The sequence below is a fragment of the Oncorhynchus tshawytscha genome, linkage group LG22 (genome assembly GCF_018296145.1).
Source record: "Oncorhynchus tshawytscha isolate Ot180627B linkage group LG22, Otsh_v2.0, whole genome shotgun sequence".
NCBI lineage: Eukaryota > Metazoa > Chordata > Actinopteri > Salmoniformes > Salmonidae > Oncorhynchus > Oncorhynchus tshawytscha.
This window is the reverse complement of record NC_056450.1, coordinates 6894617-6917369: the sequence shown is the minus strand read 5'-3', so window position 1 is coordinate 6917369 and position 22753 is coordinate 6894617. Positions and strand designations below refer to the sequence as shown.

The 22753-nt window shown below is 41.1% G+C and overlaps 1 protein-coding gene across 3 annotated transcripts; it reads right to left on the bottom strand.

The window, feature by feature from the left end:
* Positions 1–317: 317 nt before the first annotated feature.
* LOC112221654 (la-related protein 4) lies at positions 318–22238 on the bottom strand. 3 transcript variants are annotated; one of them, XM_024383860.2, is made up of 17 exons: positions 21676–22238; positions 17575–17689; positions 16680–16847; positions 14826–14913; positions 14472–14608; positions 12987–13090; positions 12611–12721; positions 12428–12481; positions 12057–12263; positions 10759–10862; positions 10201–10242; positions 7981–8187; positions 6008–6059; positions 5629–5787; positions 5259–5428; positions 3605–3824; positions 318–3423 (listed from the first exon to the last, which is right to left on the bottom strand). In XM_024383860.2, the coding sequence occupies exons 1-17, from the start codon at positions 21790–21792 to the stop codon at positions 2992–2994; spliced, it is 2487 nt and encodes an 828-aa protein (XP_024239628.1). In that variant the 5' UTR covers positions 21793–22238; the 3' UTR covers positions 318–2991. The 3 variants fall into 3 exon arrangements, with proteins under 3 accessions (XP_024239628.1, XP_024239626.1, XP_024239627.1); XM_024383858.2 differs by lacking the exon at positions 21676–22238 and adding an exon at positions 19614–19802; XM_024383859.2 differs by lacking the exons at positions 10201–10242; positions 21676–22238 and adding an exon at positions 19614–19802.
* Between the last annotated feature and the right edge of the window lie 515 nt (positions 22239–22753).

The following is a 22753-nucleotide window of genomic DNA, read 5'->3' as shown; positions in this document are numbered from 1 at the left end:
TAGCATTTTGTGTGGCAAAACTACACATTTTAAAGTGGACTAATTGTCCCCTGCACAAGGTGCACCTGTGTAATGATCATGCTGTTTAATCAGCTTCGTGATATGCCACACCTGTCAGGTGGCTGGATTATATTGGCAAAGGAGAAACTCACTGATAGGGATGTTAATAAATCTGTGCACATAATTTGAGAGAAACACACTTTGTGCAGAAAGTACATTTCTGGGATTTATCAGCTCATGAAACCAACACTTTACATGCTTCGTTTATATTTTTTGTTCAGTGTACTTTCAAACAAAAAAAAGTCAGAACTCAAAAGCCAAATCAAAATAATTTATTTTTTGTGACATTTCATACAGTTTGAGAATTGTGTCTCAAACACTTAATTGATCCATTGCCATATTTCGTTGCCACCTCAAACCAAAAAAAATTAAAATGCCAAGCATGAGAAAGAAGCTATTCCTGCAGATTTTCACAAGCCTGTCTACCTCAATTCCATTACCATATGCTTCTAAAATGATTTCACATTACTTAAACAGTAAGATTTATTTGTATTTATTTTTTTAAACAAGTGCATTTATTTCATTACACTAGATCACTAGCTGCTCAAAACTCATGAAATTGAAAACAAAAATTGAAAACAAAAAAAAAGCCTTGGTGATTGTTTAAATCATTTAGAACTACATTACTAAACCCCAAGTCAATGCATCAAGTATTTCTCTCAGTTGAAATCTCAAACAATATGTCAAATGCGTGATTCTTTGCCGATGCGAGTTCACACACAACTTTGGGGAAACCAGCCTACCAAGATTGGAAAAAGCGTTGCACAGTACGATTAAAATAAATAAAATGTAAAAAGCAAATAACGTCCAGTAAGTCCAAACTGCAAATACCAAAGTCAAATTTCGGTCTTCGTTTTAATCAAATTGGAAAACAGCAAACTCACCCTAAAAAGCACAACATCTGCAGTGGTGGACAGATACCAGTCTGACAAATGCCAGCCTCCCCTTCTCTGGAAGTTCAGCACTAGAACAAATACATTCTCCCACACACAACTCAAGTGAAGGGTTAATAATATGATATAGCATAGGCAACTACACCTCTACAGGTCTAATGTTCAGTTTAACTGGGACAAAGTTTCCCCAAAGGACTACATTACCTAGCAAACCTTGACGAACGATTCAACTCGTACGTCCCAAATGGCACCCTATTACCTATATAATGCACTACATTTGACCAGGGCCCTGGTCAAAATTAGTGCACTTTATAGGTAATAGGATGCCACTTGGGACGCATTCCAAAGCTTTTACTCTACCAAGTCAACTAGGATCGTAGGCAGCTGGCACATAGCACATAGAAATGGTCTGATATCGTTTAACCCCCTTACTTCGCTGCCAAATGTATTATATAAGCTAGCTAAATCACTCTCTCAGCTAACAGCATTCAGCCTACTTCTGAATGATATTGCTATACCATCATTTATTTATATTTACAATACACAGAATGTGTTGCTAAACCTGAATATCCTGCATTGATGAGGAGAAAACAAGATCTTGCCAAGACCATTCCGGTCAACTCTTCAACCTAAGCACAGGCAGTCAAGTTTGACTGCATCGACCTAAGCCTGGTCTCAGATCTTGTCGTGCCCTTGCCAACACCATTGCTGTCATTGTTAAGCCAAACATGACAATTACATAAGGAGTTAGGGCAAGAGAGCCGAAACAGACTGGCACCCAGGCTACATCAACATATCTATTCCCTAGGTTTCCATAAAAATAGCCTAACTAAGCTACAATCCCATTGTGAATAGTAAGTTGTAAACAGAGAGCCTGACTGATTATCAGTATGTATGATCTGAATCCGTTAGAAGACAGGAAATCCAGACAAATCAGGAAATAAAGATAAAAATAGATGAAACAACTTCAAATAAACAGCATTGGACCAGGAGACTGCGATCTGCGAGTCGGACCGCGCGCTGCGCTGCTCCTACCCAGAGTGGATTTCAGCTTTAAAAAATATATAATAATAATAATAATAATAATTCAACCTTCCTTCCGCCAACAAGAGCCTTCCAGCTCTGGGCAAAAACCGACATAAAACTGTAGCTTGATTGTTACCGATAATTTTGTTGACCTTTATACAGATAAAATAGTTGAGACAATAATTACCAAGCCTCAAATTATATATTTTTTATTTTCAATTAATAAACAGAGGATCATCTCTAACGGCCTAATTTCAGGTCATCGATTCCGATTCTAGAATGTTAGAATCACAATGAGCTGCTCGTTCATTCCATGAGAATCAGTGCAACAGCAAAATGAACTGAAGCACTCTGCCCCAATCGGTTTGCTTAGCAGCAGTCAATGCATTAACAGACATCTTAATTAATCAACCCAGCTTATCTAGTCATCATCCTTGCCAAACCTACGCTCAGAAGAAAAAAATAATAAGATGTCTCGTAGTCACTGCGTTGTTAGTGAAATCTTTGTATGTGTACACGACATGTATGCATGTATGTTCTTTTATTTAGTGCATATGTTTCTTGTAGACCAACATCTATTCTTTAAAATCAAAAATGGTAGAGGGCCTTAATACAGGGCCCAAATGTCCCACCTCTCCTCAGTTAGAGAAGAAAATGAAACGGCCTCCAAAGAAAGCACATTGATTTTAAAATCACTGATTTTAAATTCTGTGAATACATTTGTTTACAAGGCCTAATTTTTCCTTTTTAAAAATCACTGTGAAAGTTCACACTTCTTACGCAGTTTCTTTTTTGCCCTACTTTCTCCTGGATGTCCCCAGGCTTCCATTTTCATTTCATTGTCATTTCACAAAGCTTTTTTTCCTTTCTTTGGGACAATGCTCCAGGAGGCAGACAGGAGGCGGCTACCGTTAAGATTGTTGCTTTTATATGCATTTCATTTTTTATATATTTATATCCACGTATATATTTCATACTTTTTTGTTTGTTTTCATTATTCATACCGGAAGTTTTACTTTGGCGATACCGGGGGGATGTTCTGCTCTTTGCCGGTGTGTCGGGGGCCTCCTTGGGGGGAGCTGCGGCAGGCTGGTTGGGGGCCCCGTCTCTGTTCACGGAACTTGAGGCCCCCGTAGCCTCCTTGTCTGGAGGGCCCGTTGCTGCGGTAGTAGCCTCCATCCCGGGAGTCCCGGTCTCGATGGTCACGATCACGGGGACGGGCCTCCTTGCACTCCCAGCCACCATCCCTGTCCTGGGCTTTGTCCAGCCGGTCTCCCCTTGGGCGGTCGCCCGAGCTGGTGGTAGAGCTGGAGCTTGGCTCCTCTACCTTATTGACGCGCAGCTCACGCAGAGGCTGGGCTAGTGTGGAAGGGGAGGCTGAGGCTGGGGGGGCCGGAGGGGGGGCTCGCTGGCACACCTCGGCATAGCTAAGCTTACGGGGCTCCTGAACAAGAGCCAGAAAAAAGGAGCAATGAGTTCAGAGGAACAGATGTAGATCTAAGAGTTCAGGTAGAGAATGGAAAACAATTACATTTCATAAAATTAAGAAGCAATCCCAATGTAAAACAAAGCAATCATCTCTAAATGGCTAGATTAGAAATACAGGATTATCTTTGGTGCCTCACCACTGATGCAGGGGTAGCGGTGGTGGCTGGGGTGCTGGGTGTAGCTGGAGTTGAGGACACTGTGCTGGGTTGAGGCTTGGGGCCAGGCATAGCTGGCGGTGTGGAGGGGACTCCGGGTGGGTTGGCCTCACAGGGAGCAGGTGTGGGTGGGGTTACTTTGGGGGCTGAGGCCTCTGCTACCCTCTCCACCTTCTCCCACTTCTTCTCCTGATGGGGTACACTACAGAAGAACAAAAAGCAGGAAGGAAAGGAAAGCCCCATTGACCCAAAGTTAGTTTTAATGCCATTATGACTGAGGCAGACCTTTGTATGCTTCATTGAGCTCTATTTATTGACGATTCTAGTCAATACAGCACAACTTTATTGGCAGATCACTAATTAACAAGGCATGTCTCTAGAATTCATCTGTGACATTAGCTTTACAGCTCATTGACTTGATGCTAGCCAGTGATCTAGCAATTTCATTTAAAGATTGAGGAGCAGAATTTCCAGTTAACATTCAAAAATGTATGCACTCACTAATATAAAGCGCTCTGGATAAGAGCGTTTGCTAAATAAAATGTAAACAGACTAACTTCTTTTGGATTAGGGGGCAGTATTTTGACATCCGGATGAAAAGCGTGCCCAAATTAAACTGCCTGCTACTCAGGCCCAGAAGCTAGGATATGGATATAAATTGGTAGATTTGGATAGAAAACAAAAGTTTCTAAAACTGTTAAAATAATGTCTGAGTATAACAGAACTGAAACGGCAGGTGAAACCCAGAGGGCAATATCACCCCCCACAAAATAATCCTACCACTGATTTCAATGGCTGGCACTTTTATAGTAGGGCGAAATCGTGCCCGATTGCAGTTCCTAGGGCTTCCACTAGAAGTCTTTAGAAAGAGTTTCAGGCTGGTTTTAGGAAAAATTTGACAGAAATTGTAGTTTTTCTAGATGGCTCCCATTTTGGCTGTAGTGTTTCCAAGTGCGTGAATGAGTGTGTGTTCTTTGGTATTTTTCTCCAGTAAAGACAATAACGATTCTCAGTCTTAAATTTTAACATTTATTTGAGTATTAGGGTACCTAAGGTTTGATTATAAATGTTGATTGACTTGTTTGGATAAATTCTTTGGTAACGTTTGGGATTAATTTTGTATGCATTTTGAAGGAGGGAAACCGAGTGGATTATTGACTGAAGCGTGCCAGCTAAACTGAGTTTTTACGGATATAAAGGACATTATCAAACAAGACCATTTGTGATGTATCTGGGACCTTTTGGAGTGCCAACAGAAGAAGATCTTCAAAGGTAAGGCATATATTGTGTCGCAAATCCCTGGTTGAAAATGGTTTGCTACGCATGTGTGCTGGGCGCTGCCCTCAGATAATCGCATGGTTTGCTTTCGCAGTAAAGCCTTTTTGAAATCTGACACGGTAGCTGGATTAACAACAAATTAAGCTTTATTTTGATGTATTGCACTTGTGATTTCATGAAAGTTTAATATTTATAGTAATTTAAATTTGGCGCTCTGCAATTTCACCGGAAGTTGTCGAAATGGGACACTAGCATCCCACTGATCCGCAAGAAGTTAAGTCTCTATACACAAAGAGAGTGATATTACACTCTAACCCTCTGAAAAAGAATGTACAGACTTCAGCCTATTTTCCCTTACCTGGGGGCAGGTACATGGATGGGGGTTCCGTGGGGGAGTACAGCAGGTTTGGCTGCAAGCTGAGCAAGATTAGAGAGACACGCCTCCTCATGTCCTGGGGCTGGGGTCGGGGCTGGGACTGGTCCGGCACCCACTTCCTTGCTGGATTCCTTGTTTGCTTGTTCCGGCGTCTGTAGAGATAGTAAGGAAAGACTGAAGTCAGCATATGAGCAAAAAAACAACACCCAAAACTAACTTGAGATCTGCATGTAAAACTCCAGTTTGTAGTTTACGCAAAAGTCTGAGTTGATCATATGCATCTCAAGTTAGGATTCTGCCCAAAATGAAGTGATAGGAGTGTGGTAGTTAACCATAGGGATCCTGTCTTAACCTTGTCTCTGTTCAGTCCTCGCACCACGTCTGACATCCTGTTCTCCAGTAGGGGCTCTCCCTGTGTACTGGCTACACAGCCCGGCAGCGGGGGGAAGTTAGTAGCGGCCAGGTCAAACTTAGGGACCGGCACCTTTACCTCAGCCAGGGGTATGGGCCTCTGGGGGGGGAAAACAAAGAGATAACATTTACATTTTGCACCATACAAACTCAAAATGTCCATAATAACAAAATAAGCTTAACAAACAAACAAAAAGACATGCAAACCAGAAAAACAAGGCAAGACAGTTGCGTTGATAACCGGTTTGGTCCAGATTAAACCTATTATACAAAAGCCAACTAAATCCACATAGTAACTGTCATTCGTCTTGCAACGGTACCGTAATCCGCTCATCCTCTCTCCTCCTCCTTGTGCCTCTGTATGTAGTCCTTCTGTAATCGAGGACAGAAAGGGTTTTTAAAAGTGGTTCAGAAACTAGTACACAAGTGTTCTGTTAAAACCTGTTAGGGAGGCTGCGAATTTTCGCAGCTTTTTGTTAAAAATCGCGCAACATTTCAGCGCCCTGCTACTCATGCCAGGAATATAGTATATGCATATGATTAGTGTGTGTGGATAGAAAACACTCAGACGTTTCTAAAACTGGTTAAATCACGGCTGTGACTATAACAGAACGTCTGTTGCATCGAAAAGCGCAGGAAAATCTGATCACTGAAAGTGGAAATAAATATCCATGCGCCACTTCCAGGAATTGTTAAAGGTGAACCGTATTAAATGAGGCCGAGGTTGCAGTACCTACAGCTTCCACAGGATGTATAGAGTCTTCTCATTTGATTTGGATTTGATTCTTGGTCGAACCGACTCAAGGGAACCGATTCCCTCCGACCTGAAACAGGATGTTTAGGTCGAGTTTTTTTCCTGTCATTTTTTCCAGACGATCGCCTATAGCATTTACATCTCCTCCTGATGAATTTTATCGCTTATTAACGTGTACTAATACCTAAAGTTGCATTACAAAAGTATTTCGAAGTGTTTTGTGAAAGTTTATCGTCGACTTTTTTAATTTTAAAAAATGACGTTACGTTATGAAACGCAATTTTTTTCCGTTTATCACACAGTCTTCATAGATCGATATCTAGGCTATATATGGACCGATTTAATCGAAAAAAATACCCAATATTGATTATGGGACATCAAGGAGTGCCAACAAAGAAGATGGTCAAAGGTAATGAATGTTTTATATTTTATTTATGCGTTTTGGGTAGCGCCGTCTACCGCAAAATCTGTCTGTTAGGTGACGTTGCAGTATTTTGGGGGTACATGCTATCAGATAATAGCTTCTCATGCTTTCGCCGAAAAGCATTTTACAAATCTGACTTGGTGGATAGATTCACAACGAGTGTAGCTTTAATTCACTACCTTGAATGTGTATTTTAATGAAAGTTTCATGAAATTATGAGTTTTATCAAAAACTATAGGTGGCGCTCTGAAATCCGCTGAGTGCTGTTCCTTCATGGGAACAGTATTTTGCATCATCCTTAAGAAGTTTTAACTGACTTAACATTCTCCATCAGACCTTCAGATCTCATAATCTTAGCGCTCATCGGGACAGGTGTGGAGGATCATAGCTTAGGGGAGAGGGGGAGCATAGGTAGAGGACGAGGAGGAGAGAAGGGAAAAGACCCAAAGCCAGTCACACTCCACAGCCTGCTTTCCCCTCCTGCGCATCAAGTTGTCATCACTAGGTCTGATGAGATGACCTGGAAGAATTCACCTCTTCAAAAACAGAATGTCATTGTTCCATTAGGGGGATAATACCATCCCTGAGGACCTCACTGTGTTCTGTCATAATACTGGATCGAGATATATATTTTTTATGTAACTTTCACCCCTTTTTTGTGATATCCAAATTGGTATTTACAGTCCTGTCCCGTCACTGCAGGTCCCCTATGGACTCAGAAGAGGCGAAGGTCGAAAGCCACGCGTCCTCCGAAATACGACCCTGCCAAGCTGCACTGCTTCTTGACACTGCTTGCTTAACCCAGAAGCACCAATGTGTCGGAGGAAACACTGTCCAGCTGGCAACCAAAGTCAGCTTGCAAGCGTCCACAAGGAGTTGCTAGATCGCGATGGAACAAGGAAATCCCGGCCGGCCAAACCCTTCCCTAACCCAGACGATGCTGGGCCAAATGTGTGTTCCGGTCACGGCCGACTGTGACACAGCCTGGGATCGAAACCTGCGTCTGTAGTGACGCCTCAAGTGTTGCGATGCAGTGCCTTAAACTGCTGCGCCAATCGGGAGGCCCCCCGAGAGACCTTTATGAATAAAGAAAAGTTCTTAAGTGTCAGGCTCACCTTCCGCGTCCAGCCATGCTGCCGTCATCGTTGAGGTCCGAGGAGGTGGAGATGAGGGGGAAGGCTGAGGTCAGGTCTGGAGGTGTCTGGGTCTGCAGAGGTCCAGGGCCAGCGGTGGGGGGCTGGGGACTCCTCATGCCAGTCAAGCTCTCCAGGGGAACAGAAGCCACTTCACCTGGTCTCCCCACCTGAGGCTTCACGTGTGCCCTAATAAATACGACCCAGGGTTACAGAGGCTAATCTTGGCACAACTGGGACGTGGTGGGGATACAAATAGCATGCAGCAGCTAGGCCTATATTTGATGATATATACGGCAACATGCAACTGATGTGCGAAGAAAACTAGAAGACAAATGTCGGCTGAAATTAACTTTGCAAGAGTATTACAAACACCGCACCACCCTTTGAGTTCATGCATTTGTTTTTTCAAGCCCATGCTTAAAAGAACTTCAGATATCAATCTTTGAACTTGTCGGGACAGGTGCGGAGATTCAGGGTTTTGGCGGGAGAGGAGTGGTTAGGGGTGAGCACAGGAGGAGAAACAGAGACCCATTCCCTCCAAAGACTGTATTCCCTCTATGCACATCAATGTGTCATCAGGTCCAACCAGTGTCAAGGTTATACATGACACAAGAGTACAAAAGAATAAGCCAATCATTACGTCTGCCCACTACTGATCTTAAGTAATACATGCATTTGTTAAGTGGTGGACGCATTTCTCAATTTAAAAAAAAATACCCTGCAAAGTTAATATGGGAATCCGTACCAATTTGCCAGCTAAAATAAGGTTATTTCTTATTCAGGTTGAAATGGCAGTTTGCAAAGGAAAAGTTGTCAGTCAATCATTTTTGGCTGACCAAATCTCCATTCCACATTACAGTAGCTAGCTGTCTTATTTATACAGTCATCATATGAAAGAGATTAGGTAACAGGAATTTCCCTCACCTCTTAGTAAAGGACATTTGGTGCATGACTACATTAGCAAAGTACAGCTGTACTACGGAAACATTTATAATGAAACTAAGAGATAAATGAAAATAAATAAAATGGATGGTTAGTCAGGATGAGAGAAACGGTTAAATGACAAAATGGAGAGCTAGCTAGATCACTGGATAGGAGCCAAGTCATAGTTAGAACTGTTATCTGAGCTATAGCCTATACAACTATTAACCAGTGGTGTCAAGTAAAAAATATTTTAAAGTACTACTTAGTAAAGTACAGATATCCCAATAAACTACCTATTTATATTTTTGCCAACTTTCACTTCACTACATACCTAAAGACAATGTACTTTTTCATTTATATAAATTTTCCCTGACACCCAAAAGCAATCATTACATTTTGCCAGGAAAAATGGTCCAATTCACACACTTATCAAGAGAACATCCATGCTGCCTCTGATCTGGAGGAATCACTAAACAAACGCTTCATTTGTAAATGTTACAAATGCACACAGGCTTGCTGTGCAATTAAACTGAACTTCTTTACTTCAGATCAAAATGTTAACTCACAAAACTCATCCAATCCTCACAGCTCCGTTCACGTACAACATGCCGGATACATTCTTAAACAGTGTTCAATACGCAACTGAGCTACGACACCACATTACTGAACATAACAGTAAATTGTTGGAGTATTGGAGTGTGCCCCTGGCTATCCATAAATAAAAAATAAATTTCGCCATCTGGTTTGCTTAATATAAGGAATTTGAAATGGTTTATACCTTTACTTTTGATACTTAAGTATATTTAAAACCAAACACTTAAGACTTTTACTCAAGTACTATTTTACTGGGTGTCTCACTTTAACTTGAGTAATTTTCTATTAAGCCATCTTTTCTTTCACGCCACCAATTATTAACTCTTCTAAACATCTTTCAAACAGAAGCTGTCAAATGACTTCCTATATGTCAATGTTAAAAGTATTAACTGAACTGTTATGCACTGGCTGTCAGAGCTAAGACCAGTTATAGATTTAGTCATTTGGCTGTAGACTAGTATAGTAAGACATGGAATAATGCTCAACTGTTCAATCAAAATCAAATTTGATGTAGCATATTTAGCAGACGTTATTGCGGGTGTAGCGAAATGCTTGTGTTCCTAGCTCCAACAGTGTAGTAGTACCTAAACTGTTAAAAACAGCTATGAACTGACAAAGCTGTCAGTGGTATTGCAAGAGATGGGGAAGTGATGAAGCTGTTATACAGTATAATGGCTGTACCTGAAGGCATTTATTACATTCTTTCTTGAATAGAGGGGTACACTGCAGGGACAGACAGTAAGAGAACAGGTGGTGAATTCAAAACCTTACCCTGGACTGGTTCATTCAATAAGACCCATACACTATTAATATGAAAATGCAAAATCTGTGGTTTTATGTAAGGATATATGCCATTAGGCTACGGCCACAGAGACGCATGTACAAGAAATACTTCGTATTTGCATTCATCAATAGCCTGATTTTGTCAGTCAAAGGTTCAATCCAAGTAAACCATTTTTCCGACAAGCTGCATTAGTAAAAAGGCGAGACTATTGTGCATTTTTGAATGGATAATCTCAAATTGAAAAACCACTGGTTCAAGCCATAATTTCCAGACAATTTCTGTGCGGCTGTAGCCTTATTCTATGAAGAAGGGGGAAAAAAATGGCACAAAGTATTTACCAATTTTACTATTGTTTATCCACAAACTGGCATGTACGGGTTTAAAGCATTTTCACCCACAGAAAGACAACTTGAACCCACTCACGGCACTTCAGAGAGAATACAAGATCAACGTACCGGTTTCGGTTATAGGGCCGAGTCATATTAAGGGAGTTGTTGCCAGTTTTGTAGTGTCCAGTAGAACTGAATCCATTCACAAAGCCACTGTTGGGAAATGGTGCCTGGAGATGTGGGAAAAGGAAGAATACTTCATCGTCAATATTCTTAAACTTAATTTTTCCTTTTTGTATGATCAGCCCAACCCCGACACACACACACACACACACACACACACACACACACACACACACACACACAGCGGGATTGGAAGCACATGGTCAGTCGCAGTGTAGTGCAGGAGAGTTTGTCATTACACAAGTTCCACATTACAAATCACATTTATACAGGTCACTGTTGAACAAGAAATATCAATAATATTTTGTAATTCTCAATTTCATTAACCTTTTTGGGATAGGGGGCAGCATTTATTGTCGAACTGGGATTCCTGGGAGTGCCTTCTGATGAAAATCAAAGGTAAGTGAATATTTATGGTGTTGTTTCTAACTTTGTTGACTCCAAAATGGAGGATATTCCTCTGGCTGTTTTGGGATCTGAGCGCCATTCTCAATTGATGCTTTTTCCGTACAGTTTTTTAAAAATCTGACACAGCGGTCACATTAAGGAGAAGTCTAATCATTAATTCTGTGAATAACACTTGTATCTTTTATCAATGTTTATTATGAGTATTTCTGCAAAATCACCAGATGTTTTGGAATCAAAACATTACTGCACGTAAGGTGCCAATGTAAACTGAGATTTTTGGATATAAATATGCACATTATCGAACAAAACATACATGTATTGTGTAACATGACGTCCTATGAGTGTCATCTGATGAAGATCAAAGGTTAGTGATTCATTTCATATATATTTCTGCTTTTTGTGACTCCTATCTTTGTCTGGAAAAATGTCTGTTTGTTCGACTTGGCTATGACCAAACATAATCATATGTTGTGCTTATGCTGTAAAGCATTTTTGAAATCGGACACCATGGGTAGATAAACATCTTGTTAATCTTACATTTTGCTGTATTGGACTTGTTAATGTGTGAAAGTTACATATTTCTAAAAAGTATTTTTGAATTTCGCGCACTGCCTTTTCAGCGGAATATTGTCGAGGGGTTCCCCTAGCCTTAGAAGGCTTAATAGGAAGACATCTTCTCTCCTGTAGGATTTTCTCAATAAGACGACCCGAATGAAATTACAGTTGACACAATAAGGTTTATAGTCTGCTGAAACGTTCCAAATAATTTGAATATTATACATTTATACCACAATTAACACCATAAAGATAGTATATTGAGTGTTGATGTTCACCAGAGGAGTCTCGAAGTAGGGTGTAGGAGAGGGTGTCCAGGTCTGTGGTACGATGCCATAGAGAGGGTACTGCTGCTGAGGGCTATACACGTGCTGCATGTACAGGTTAGGGTTGTACTGGGACTGGGTCTGGGCAGCGTACATGTTGCTGTCCATGCTACGGTAGCCATTCTTAGCAAAGAATGTGTTGATGGCTTTTATCCTCGCCTGGAAGTTAGAAAAATCAATTCAAATTTTTAAAAACTTGTGAAATTAACCAAAATGTGGAAATTTGTCTTTGGCTTCAAAATATGATTGTGAAGGGAAGAGAGATTAATAAAGGGAAGTGACAGTCTTAAATTACAAGTGATTGATTGTGTTATGTAACTCACCATGATAGGTTTTCCCTGAAATGTTTTCACCTCTTCTCTTAGATATCTGTGTGCCTGAACAGAGAGAAAGACAACAGACATGCAGAAATTCCATAGGTCTTCTCAACAAAACTGGGACTGATAAATGCTTACACCAACTAGAAGCCTGAATACTACTTTATACGCCAATCGGATCCAGCTTACCTGTTGAGCATCAGTGTCAGATTGGAATGTGATGTACCAGTTGTTGTTGTGCGCAAACTCCACACTAATCACTTTTGGACAGTTGTCATTTTTAAAGAGAGACTCCACTTCCTGAGGGGAACAAAAAAAAAAGATAAGAGTATGTGAGTTGTTGCTCAAATATAGCAAATGTGCCAGCATTTTTACTTAGGAGTACTACTAGCAATTCACCTTGTCATTTACAATAACACTGGCTACAAATATTGTTGTAACATGATTGCATATTGGTTATAAAGCGTGTGTGTGGGGGGGGGGGATAAATTGTATTTTAGTTGTAAGAGTAATGTAACCACGGCAGTAACATGGTAATATATTGGTTTTAACACGGTCGTCTGACCTCTACAGGTGTTGTCTCAGGAACCTCCCTCAGGATGATGATGCAGCGTTTGTGATTAGGACGCACTTTCTCTCCTTTCTCATCCACTTGTACCATTGGAGAGGCTGAGAACAAGAACAAACATCAGGGTCACAAATTACATCACTATCCATCTACATTACCAGTCAAAAGTTTGGATGCCTACTGATTCTAGGATTTTGCTTTATTTTAGACTGTTATCTACATTGTAGAAGACAGCAACACTATGTACACACATGGACTCATGTAGTAACCAAAACAAGTGTTAAATTGAAATATTTTGTATTTGAGATTCTCCTAAGTAGCCACCCTTTGCCTTGATGACACACTCTTGGCATTCTCTCAATCAGCTTCATGAGGTCGTCACCTGGAATGCATTTCAATTAACTGGCCCTCATGAGGACCACCAAAGGAAAGGAAGACCCAGAGTTACCTCTGCCGCAGAGGATAAGTTCATTAAAGTTCCCAGCCTCAACAAATTGCAGCCCAAAGAGTTCAGAGGAGACTGCATGAATCAGGCCTTCATGGTCAAACCGCCATGTCTTTGTGAGACGCAGAGTAGGTGAACGGATGATCTCCGCATGTGTGGTTCCCACCGTGAACCATGGAGGAGGTGTGATGTGTGTGAGTGCTTTGCTGGTGACACTGTCAGTGATTTATTTTGAATTCAAGGCACACTTAACCAGCATGGCTACCACAGCATTCTACAGTGAAACGCAATCCCATCTGGTTTGCACTAAGTGGGACTATGATTTGTTTTTCAACAGGACAATGACCCAACACACCTCATGGCTGTGAAAGGCCTATTTGACCAAGAAGGAGAGTGATGGAGTGCTGCATCAGATGACCTGGCCTCTACAATCACCTGACCTCAACCCAATTGAGATGGTTTGGGACGAGTTGGACCACAGAGTGAAGGAAAACCAGCCAAACAAGTGCTCAGCATATGTGGGAGCTCCTTCAAGACTGTTGACAAAGCATTCCACAAGAGTGTGCAAAGATGTCATCAAGGCAAAGGGTGGCTACTTTTAGGAATCTAAAATATATTTTGGCTTGTTTTAACACTTTTTTTGGTTACTACATGATTCTATATGTGCAAATTCACAATTGATGTCTTCACTATTATTCTACAATATAGAAAATAGTACAAATAAATAAAAGCCCTGGAATGAGTTGGTGTCCAAACTTCTGGTATTGAACAATAAAGTAACTATAATTGTATGGGTTATACCACTCCATTGTCCAAAAAGTATTGCCATTGGTGCGTAACATTAAAAAAATTAAAAATAATAATCAATACCATTCAATCACAAGTCCACTTGTTCCTAGACTGGTCACAGAGCTGTTTGTGCCGTCCCACATTGACCATAGGAGTTGGCAAGAAAACACAAACAGATTTGGGACCAGGGTACATAGTTCCACAAAAGTAGCAAAAACGACAAATAAAACAACGGTATAGTTCCTTACATCGGAGTATGTCTAGAATGAGCTCCATGTCAGTAGTGAGGGCCTTGATGCTCTCCATGCTGGCAATGGTCCATATGGGGACAAACTGGTCACTGTCCATCTGGGACATCAGGTACAGGTCCTTGGACAGGTTCTCCCTAGACATCAAATGAGGGTCAAAGGTTATTTTCATAAAACATACTTGGCTATCAAACATACACATTTATCCATTAACTTAGTGTAGCAAAATATTTGCAACTTCAAAACTAATGTTTTTTTATTGGACAAGTTCAGGTACTATCTCCCAGTTACAAACATAGGAACAATTACACTCACCTAGAGGTAGAAGACCTAACCTAGAACACGTGTACTAACCTTGAGAAGCAGAACTCCAGCTCTTTCTTGAGGGAGTCTCTCAGGTTCTCTGATGAGAGGGGCCTTTCCTCTGTCAGCTTTGTCTCCCCTGAAAACCAACATGTGTTTCATTAGCATGTACTAAGGTAGATCAGAAAACTCCATGAGGTCCGAAAAGACATCCGGAAGAGGTCTGCCGCAATAATGCATCTGTAAGTGTTATAATTTGTCCGTGAGAAACATGCAGCTTTGTGGCTATGATTGACTAATCTTAACCATCTTTATTGTATATGGTGCATTATGGGTAGTGTAGTTTAGTTAATTTAGTTAATGCCGTATTCATTGATCTGGCCAAGGCTTTCGACTCTGTCAATCACCACATCCTCATCGGCAGACTCGACAGCCTTGGTTTCTCAAATAATTGCCTCGCCTGGTTCACCAACTACTTCTCTGATAGAGTTCAGTGTGTCAAATCGGAGGGTCTGCTGTCCGGACCTCTGGCAGTCTCTATGGGGGTGCCACAGGGTTCAATTCTTGGACTGACTCTCTTCTCTGTATACATCAATGAGGTCGCTCTTGCTGCTGGTGAGTCCCTGATCCACCTCTACGCAGACGACACCATTCTGTATACTTCCGGCCCTTCTTTGGACACTGTGTTAACAACCATCCAGGCAAGCTTCAATGCCATACAACTCTCCTTCCGTGGCCTCCAATTGCTCTTAAATACAAGTAAAACTAAATGCATGCTCTTCAACCGATCGCTACCTGCACCTACCAGCCTGTCCAATATCACTACTCTGGACGGCTCTGACTTAGAATATGTGGACAACTACAAATACTTAGGTGTCTGGTTAGACTGTAAACTCTCCTTCCAGACCCATATCAAACATCTCCAATCCAAAGTTAAATCTAGAATTGGCTTCCTATTTCGCAACAAAGCATCCTTCACTCATGCTGCCAAACATACCCTTGTAAAACTGACCATCCTACCAGTCCTCGACTTTGGCGATGTCATTTACAAAATAGCCTCCAATACCCTACTCAACAAATTGGATGCAGTCTATCACAGTGCAATCCGTTTTATCACCAAAGCCCCATATACTACCCACCATTGCGACCTGTACGCTCTCGTTGGCTGGCCCTCGCTTCATACTCGTCGCCAAACCCACTGGCTCCATGTCATCTACAAGACCCTGCTAGGTAAAGTCCCCCTTATCTCAGCTCGCTGGTCACCATAGCATCTCCCACCTGTAGCACACGCTCCAGCAGGTATATCTCTCTAGTCACCCCCAAAACCAATTCTTTCTTTGGCCGCCTCTCCTTCCAGTTCTCTGCTGCCAATGACTGGAACGAACTACAAAAATCTCTGAAACTGGAAACACTTATCTCCCTCACTAGCTTTAAGCACCAACTGTCAGAGCAGCTCACAGATTACTGCACCTGTACATAGCCCACCTATAATTTAGCCCAAACAACTACCTCTTTCCCAACTGTATTTAATTTTTATTTATTTATTTATTTAGCTCCTTTGCACCCCATTATTTTTATTTCTACTTTGCACATTCTTCCATTGCAAAACTACCATTCCAGTGTTTTACTTGCTATATTGTATTTACTTTGCCACCATGGCCTTTTTTGCCTTTACCTCCCTTCTCACCTCATTTGCTCACATTGTATATAGACTTGTTTATACTGTATTATTGACTGTATGTTTGTTTTACTCCATGTGTAACTCTGTGTCGTTGTATCTGTCGAACTGCTTTGCTTTATCTTGGCCAGGTCGCAATTGTAAATGAGAACTTGTTCTCAACTTGCCTACCTGGTTAAATAAAGGTTAAAAAAAAAAAAAAAAAAAAAAAAAATTGTTCTACATACCTGATGTGCCGGTAGTGGTCTCAGTGGGGGTGAAGCCCAGGTCTGGGGGATCCATGCCGTTCACAGTGATCTCAGCTGTGGATGCTACCGAGGAGCTGCTATCCTCCAGGATAGTGAAACCAACACTGTACGGTTTACAACCGGGGGAGGACACAGACTCGGAATAACCTGGATGGGAGAGAGGGTACATCACGGTGTCATTTATTGTTCAATTCGTCAGTTAATAGGATGTGTGATAATTGTAAGAACCTATTAGTAGCCTATTTGAAATTCCACTGCCGAAATGTCTGCACTTAAATAGAAACAGTGGTCTTCATTTATTGTTAAACTCTTAAATTTGTGATAAATTGTAACATATAGATTTTGTAAACTAATTTGGATATTTTGACTGGCTATGTCTGTTGCTGCTGTGCCACTGCACCCTCTTGGCCCCACAGTTTTATAAAGAGAGTTCTCAATAACAATAGGCCTACAGATTTCAGTATATGTGGCATTGATGTCATGTATAGTACAGCATAGGTTGTGGTATATTCCTTCTGTTGTCAGCCATAATAGCCCATCAGAGACAAGTAAGGGTTATTTCATTGATGTGGTGGATAAGATGAGCTTTCCTTACAATGTAAATGCACTTTGAGCCTCTGGAAATGTGTTATGAAATATATTATGCATAGCCAATCAATGATTATAAATGACACCCGATGTACCCTCTCTCCCATCCAGGTTATTCCGAGTCTGTGTCCTCCCCCGGTTGTAAACCGTATACTGTTGGGTATGGTGCTAGATATGTATGAAACCAAAAACATGTATGCACTCACTTCACTCTAAGGTGCATTGGCTAAAAAAAAGTCTACTAAACAGCATACATTATTATATGTTGTTAAGTGTCGTTTCTCACCCTCAGTGACATCAGCCGGGGGCCACTGTGCTCCGTCAGGAGGGACCTCAGCGGGGGCCACAGACACCTGCCACACCTTGGCATTGGGGTTCAGACCGGCGCCCTTGGAGGTGACCTTGGAACAGGGGGAGAGGAAATGCACTTAAAAGTACAGTATCATACACTTCAGGGTTGAAAAACAATAACATTTGGATTTTTTTTATGCAACGTCAGTTTACTTTCTAAACAGACAATCAAAATGGAATTAATCCCAATCCTGACATACTTCTATTGTCTCCGTTTTTCATGCTTCCTGAGGAACACTCAAGTCGAAATGCATTGCGGTAACGCGTCCTGATGTATTGTCACTCTAGGCTGATCTGCTCTATGAATTTCTGTAAATTATCTGCAAATAGTTCACTAAAATTGGTGCCATCATACTGGCCACTGTCTTTATTTCTTGCCATGTCAAATACATTGCAATTTTCTTGCCCATCCTAAAACACGGGAATTACACTCAGCATAACATTTGTATTTTGATTGTGCACACAACCACTCAAAAGACAAAAAATATATACTTGTCTGAGCTTCTTACACTAGGTAGACTTGTTTTTGGTAAGGGTTTCCCAGACTCAGTCCCGGGGCAGTGCTCCACATTTCTCTTCCAGTTTATTTTTGAATCTTTAAAACTGCCCTGTGCACTTAATTTTCCTGTGATTTAGAGATGGATATATCTATCTTCACACTGAAAAGGCCACTTGAAATGTGAGCCTGTTGTGGTGGTGAATTAATTTTGGCTTGCTGTAAATGAGTTTATCCACCAATAAGATAGTCCCCAAACCTCTCTCAATAACACATTGTTTTCAGTTTCCCCTCCACACTCACAGTCCGAGCAAATGTATTGCTTGAAAAATTCAGTGGTGTAAAGTTCTTTAGTAGTTTTTGGGGATATCTGTACTTCACTACTTATATTGCCAACTTTTACTTCACTACATTCCTAAAGAAAATATACTTTACACGCCATACATTTTCCATGACACCCAAAAGTACTTGTTACATTTTGAATGGCTAGCAGGACAAGAAAATTGTCAAATTCATGCACTTATCAAGAGGATATCCCTGGTCATCAATACTGCCTCTGATCTGTCCGGCTCACTAAACACAAATACTGTGTAAATATGTACGTGTGTTGGAGCTGCGTGTACCTGTGCTGGTTCTATGTAAATAAATTAAAAACATGAAAATGGTGCTGCCTGGTTTGCTTAATATAAGGAATTTGAAATGATTTATACGTTTCCGTTTGATACTAAAGTATATTTTAGCAGTTGTAGCAATTGTATTTTATTTTGATACTTAAGTATATTTAAAACCGTTAAAAATATATATATATATACTTTTACTCAAGTATTATTTTACTGGGTGACTCACTTTAACTTGAGTCATTTTCTATTAAGGTACTGTTACTCAAGTATGACAATTGGGTACTTTTCCACCACTAGAAAAATGACTGCTAAAATAAGAAGCCATTTGTTTCCATTTGACCATTTTAATTAAAAATATTCACAGTGAGGTACAGAAATGATTTGATATTGAGATAAAGGTCCAACGCAGAAGTTAAGTGTTCATGTAAATACCATGTAATGTGAACATGAATTGTAATTACCCTGTAATAACATTGGATAATCCCCTAATGTAAATCTGATAGAAATGTTAAACGTATTCAGGAGAAATATTTAACAAAAAATATATTACATAAATCTTGATACAAATATATCAAACGCCTCGAGGATGTTTTACATTTGTTTCCATGAGCACAACATCCACAAAAAACCGAAACCAGAAAGATTAATAAACAAGTAGTTAACTAAGCTATTGGGAACCAAATTGAATTCGTGGTCGATTTTTACATGTTATTTTCAGAACAACCACTGATCGATAAACCACTATGACCAAGAAAGCCAACGCAAGCATGGCGCGCTGTCCCCATCCACTATAACGTTAGCCATTTTCAACAGCGAGCGTGTTGTGTTGCCTACATTGTATCAAATAAAGATGCTTACCTCGAGATTAACAATTTTGTTGTACTTTGTGGGTAAACGTTTAAAACGCCAAGGATATTCTATTGCGAACAAGAGTGAGAAGCAGAACTTGAGATACTTCACAGTAGTTATTAAAAATATTTTTTTTAAATTAAAGACTACCCATAAAGTCGATTGTTTTCGAAAAATCAACATGCGGTTCTCATTGAACTCCACCTACATCCTTAGCAGATGGACCCACATGACATGTATCAGCAGAGCGCGCGCTCTCTTCCGTACACTTTACCGCCAACCCAAACCCATAATCGCTGTTGGCAGGCAGCACCGTCAATCTCAAACACAAGCGACACATAATGATATTTTGTTGCTGCCGCTACCCCTGCTACTGAGCCCTTAACCATTCCTGAGGATACTTGAGGCACGTGCCACTTTCTCTCGCCCCCGCCCCACGTTCTAAAATTTAATATAGGAATTCGGAAATTAGTATTCTTCACAGGAGCATCTCGTCCGGTCTAGGGAGGATCCCCAATCCCCAGTTACATGACACCATTTTAAAAGCGGGTGTGGATGGGCTTTAGAGGCTTGGCACTAATCCAAAAAAGGTGTAGCTAGCGCTACATTCTAGTAATTCAGCAGACTGTCTTATCCAGAGCGACTAACAGAAGCAATTATGGTTAAGTGCCTTGCTCAAAGGCACACCGAAGGATTTTTCACCTTGTCGGCTCGGTTACTGGCCCAATGCTCTTAACTGCTAGGCTACATGCCGCCCAAGAGCTGTCAGTTACATTGACTGGATATGACAGACAAAATATGTCCAATTTAGTTTGTCAGTTACATGTGTCATTAAAGCAACAATGCCACAAATAAAAACAATACTGTGAAAACAGATATATACTACGGCCCAGAGCTTGACATAAACGACAGCATAAATCAGTAAATACTTAGCTAATGAATGGCAAAGCCAGCCACGTACTTAAACATTGTTACATACATATGAAGCATTTGATATTGGTCGTCATCTTGTTTCACCTTTGAGTCCACAGAGCTAGCTTTAGATAAAATAAGTTAAATCTGCCACATAACGTTACCACTGAGGGGTAGTACATAGTCACCACCTGCTACAAAATGATCCAACGTACTAGTCTAACTGTTACTCCTTGCAAGAGCAGCTGTCACATCTCAGTATACATTGTCGTTTTAAAATAATTTGATATATTAAGGAGCACACCTTACACGGTGCGCAATAGGTCTGACAGTCCCTTTGTCTAGCAAAGCAACTCGAATTAATCTGTAGGAACATACTTGCAGTGCTAGCTTGCTGCCTGGTTGTATCTCATTACTGTAGCCCCAGTTTCATATAGTCATCTGACACCGACTGTGCTGCATAGGCCGGGTATTTGCAACGCATGTTAGCTAGCTAGGTAACGTTGATTCGGCGAATTTGCTTGCTGGTTTGGCTGCATAGTTTGACAGCATCGGTGCGCCTGCCCGCCGTCTCCAATCGATAGTCTACTAAAGAGCATTACAGTTGTCACTGCATATTGATTACTAGGTAAACTCCCAAATTAGCTAGCTAGGCTACTACTGCTAGTTAGGTTAGCAAATTAAATGGCTGCCAAAGTAGATTGCTTAACTAAGCTTCAGATAACGCTTGACTAGATAGCCAACGTTAGCTGGCTAACTGAGTTACTCAAGATTATTCTGTTTGCAAAATAAGATAATGGAAAATATTGTTTGCAACGGTGATTTACCCTAGCAAACCAAATGTGTGGGCTATTGAAAGACAGCAAATAAATCATTCAGCCAAACATATGGCAACATACCTAGCTAACGTTAACTATAAATAATCTCAACCAAGTTATCGATATGAATCGGATTGGTAGTTAGCAGAAATCATTGCAAATGTAGGTAATATTATCGGCCTCAGGAACCTATGACTGAGGCATTATGACCCTATTTGGAAAGGCAGTGGCAGGCAACAAATCATGGTGGTAGGAATGGGACTTAGGAGGAGATGGTGTGTTGTGTGTAGGCTAGGCGACGTTAGCTTAGCTAGTTGGGAAGAGTAGAGGCCGCTACTCACCATGCCGCCTGACCCTCCCCCGACCCCAAGTGGTGTGTCGTCCACCACACAGGTCTTCGGTCCCGGATCACCCTCCTCCTGCAGCAGCCGCGGCTCTCCGCCCTGGTCCGAACTCATCGGCTGCTCCTGGCTCACGTCTCCCCCGTCGTTTTCCTCCCAACCCCCCGGTCTGCTTGCCACCCCTAGTCTCTCAAAATATTGGTTTTACTGTCTTACAATCAGTCTGCTTATTTCGTGATAGAAATGTTTAGCCAACACCTAAAGCTAACTAAATAGGCAGGGTTAGCAAGTAAGCTATCCTACTTAGCTAGCTAGCCGGGTTGAATCAACGTGTATGAACCAAACTCGCACGACAATATACTACAGACGAAAACTATACCAGATCATGAACCTACTTTTACCACCTTTGTCACTAATGTTTCTTCCCACACATTTTTACAAGCGTCAAAGGCGAATTTTTACCCGGGCAACCGAAGCGGACACTAGGGACACGCACCCTGCACGCACCTTTCTAAGAGCAGGCAGAAGCAGACATTAGTGAAGTCCGCCACCGTCCCAACTCACATTGCGAGTTAGAAATGACCTTAGGAACTTTCGTGGTACTTTCCGTTTCCGGTTGACAAACTTAAAAACAAACAGCTTGGTCAGGCAGGGACAGGGATATATTAAAAAACAAAAAAAGCTTTCCATTTATTGTACAATAATTTCGTACGTTTGATCCAAGAAGGGCAATTCTTTACCAATGCAACTGGGGTGCAGTTTTTGATAATTATTTGCTAAGAATAGCGTTTCTAAACCATGGCTCCAACCTTGTCCATGGAGAGTTAACGTTACACCGTCCTGTACGTTTTCGCTCCAACGGTAATCTAGTGCATCTGGTTCTAATAATTAGTCTGGTGTGTTGGTCTTACAGTTGGGTGAAATTTGAGACCAAATATCCACAGGAAAATATTGTTTACCTGTCTTTTTAGGGTGCTGCTACTGAAGTTGAAATGTCTATCACCTGGCACTTGTGCAAAACCATGTAAATACCTTCTGACTTCAGTTAGTATGCATGCATTGTGTTGGCCTACACAAG

Coding starts and splice junctions, on each gene's coding strand:
- LOC112221654 (XM_024383858.2), bottom strand. CDS start 19,787: ATGTTGATTTTTCGAAAACAATCGACTTTATGGGTAGTCTTTAATTTA. Junction 13,091..14,471: donor CATTCTAGACATACTCCGAT/GTAAGGAACTAT, acceptor TCTTGTTCTCAG/CCTCTCCAATGGTACAAGTG. Junction 6,060..7,980: donor AGCATGGCTGGACGCGGAAG/GTGAGCCTGACA, acceptor CCTCGATTACAG/AAGGACTACATACAGAGGCA.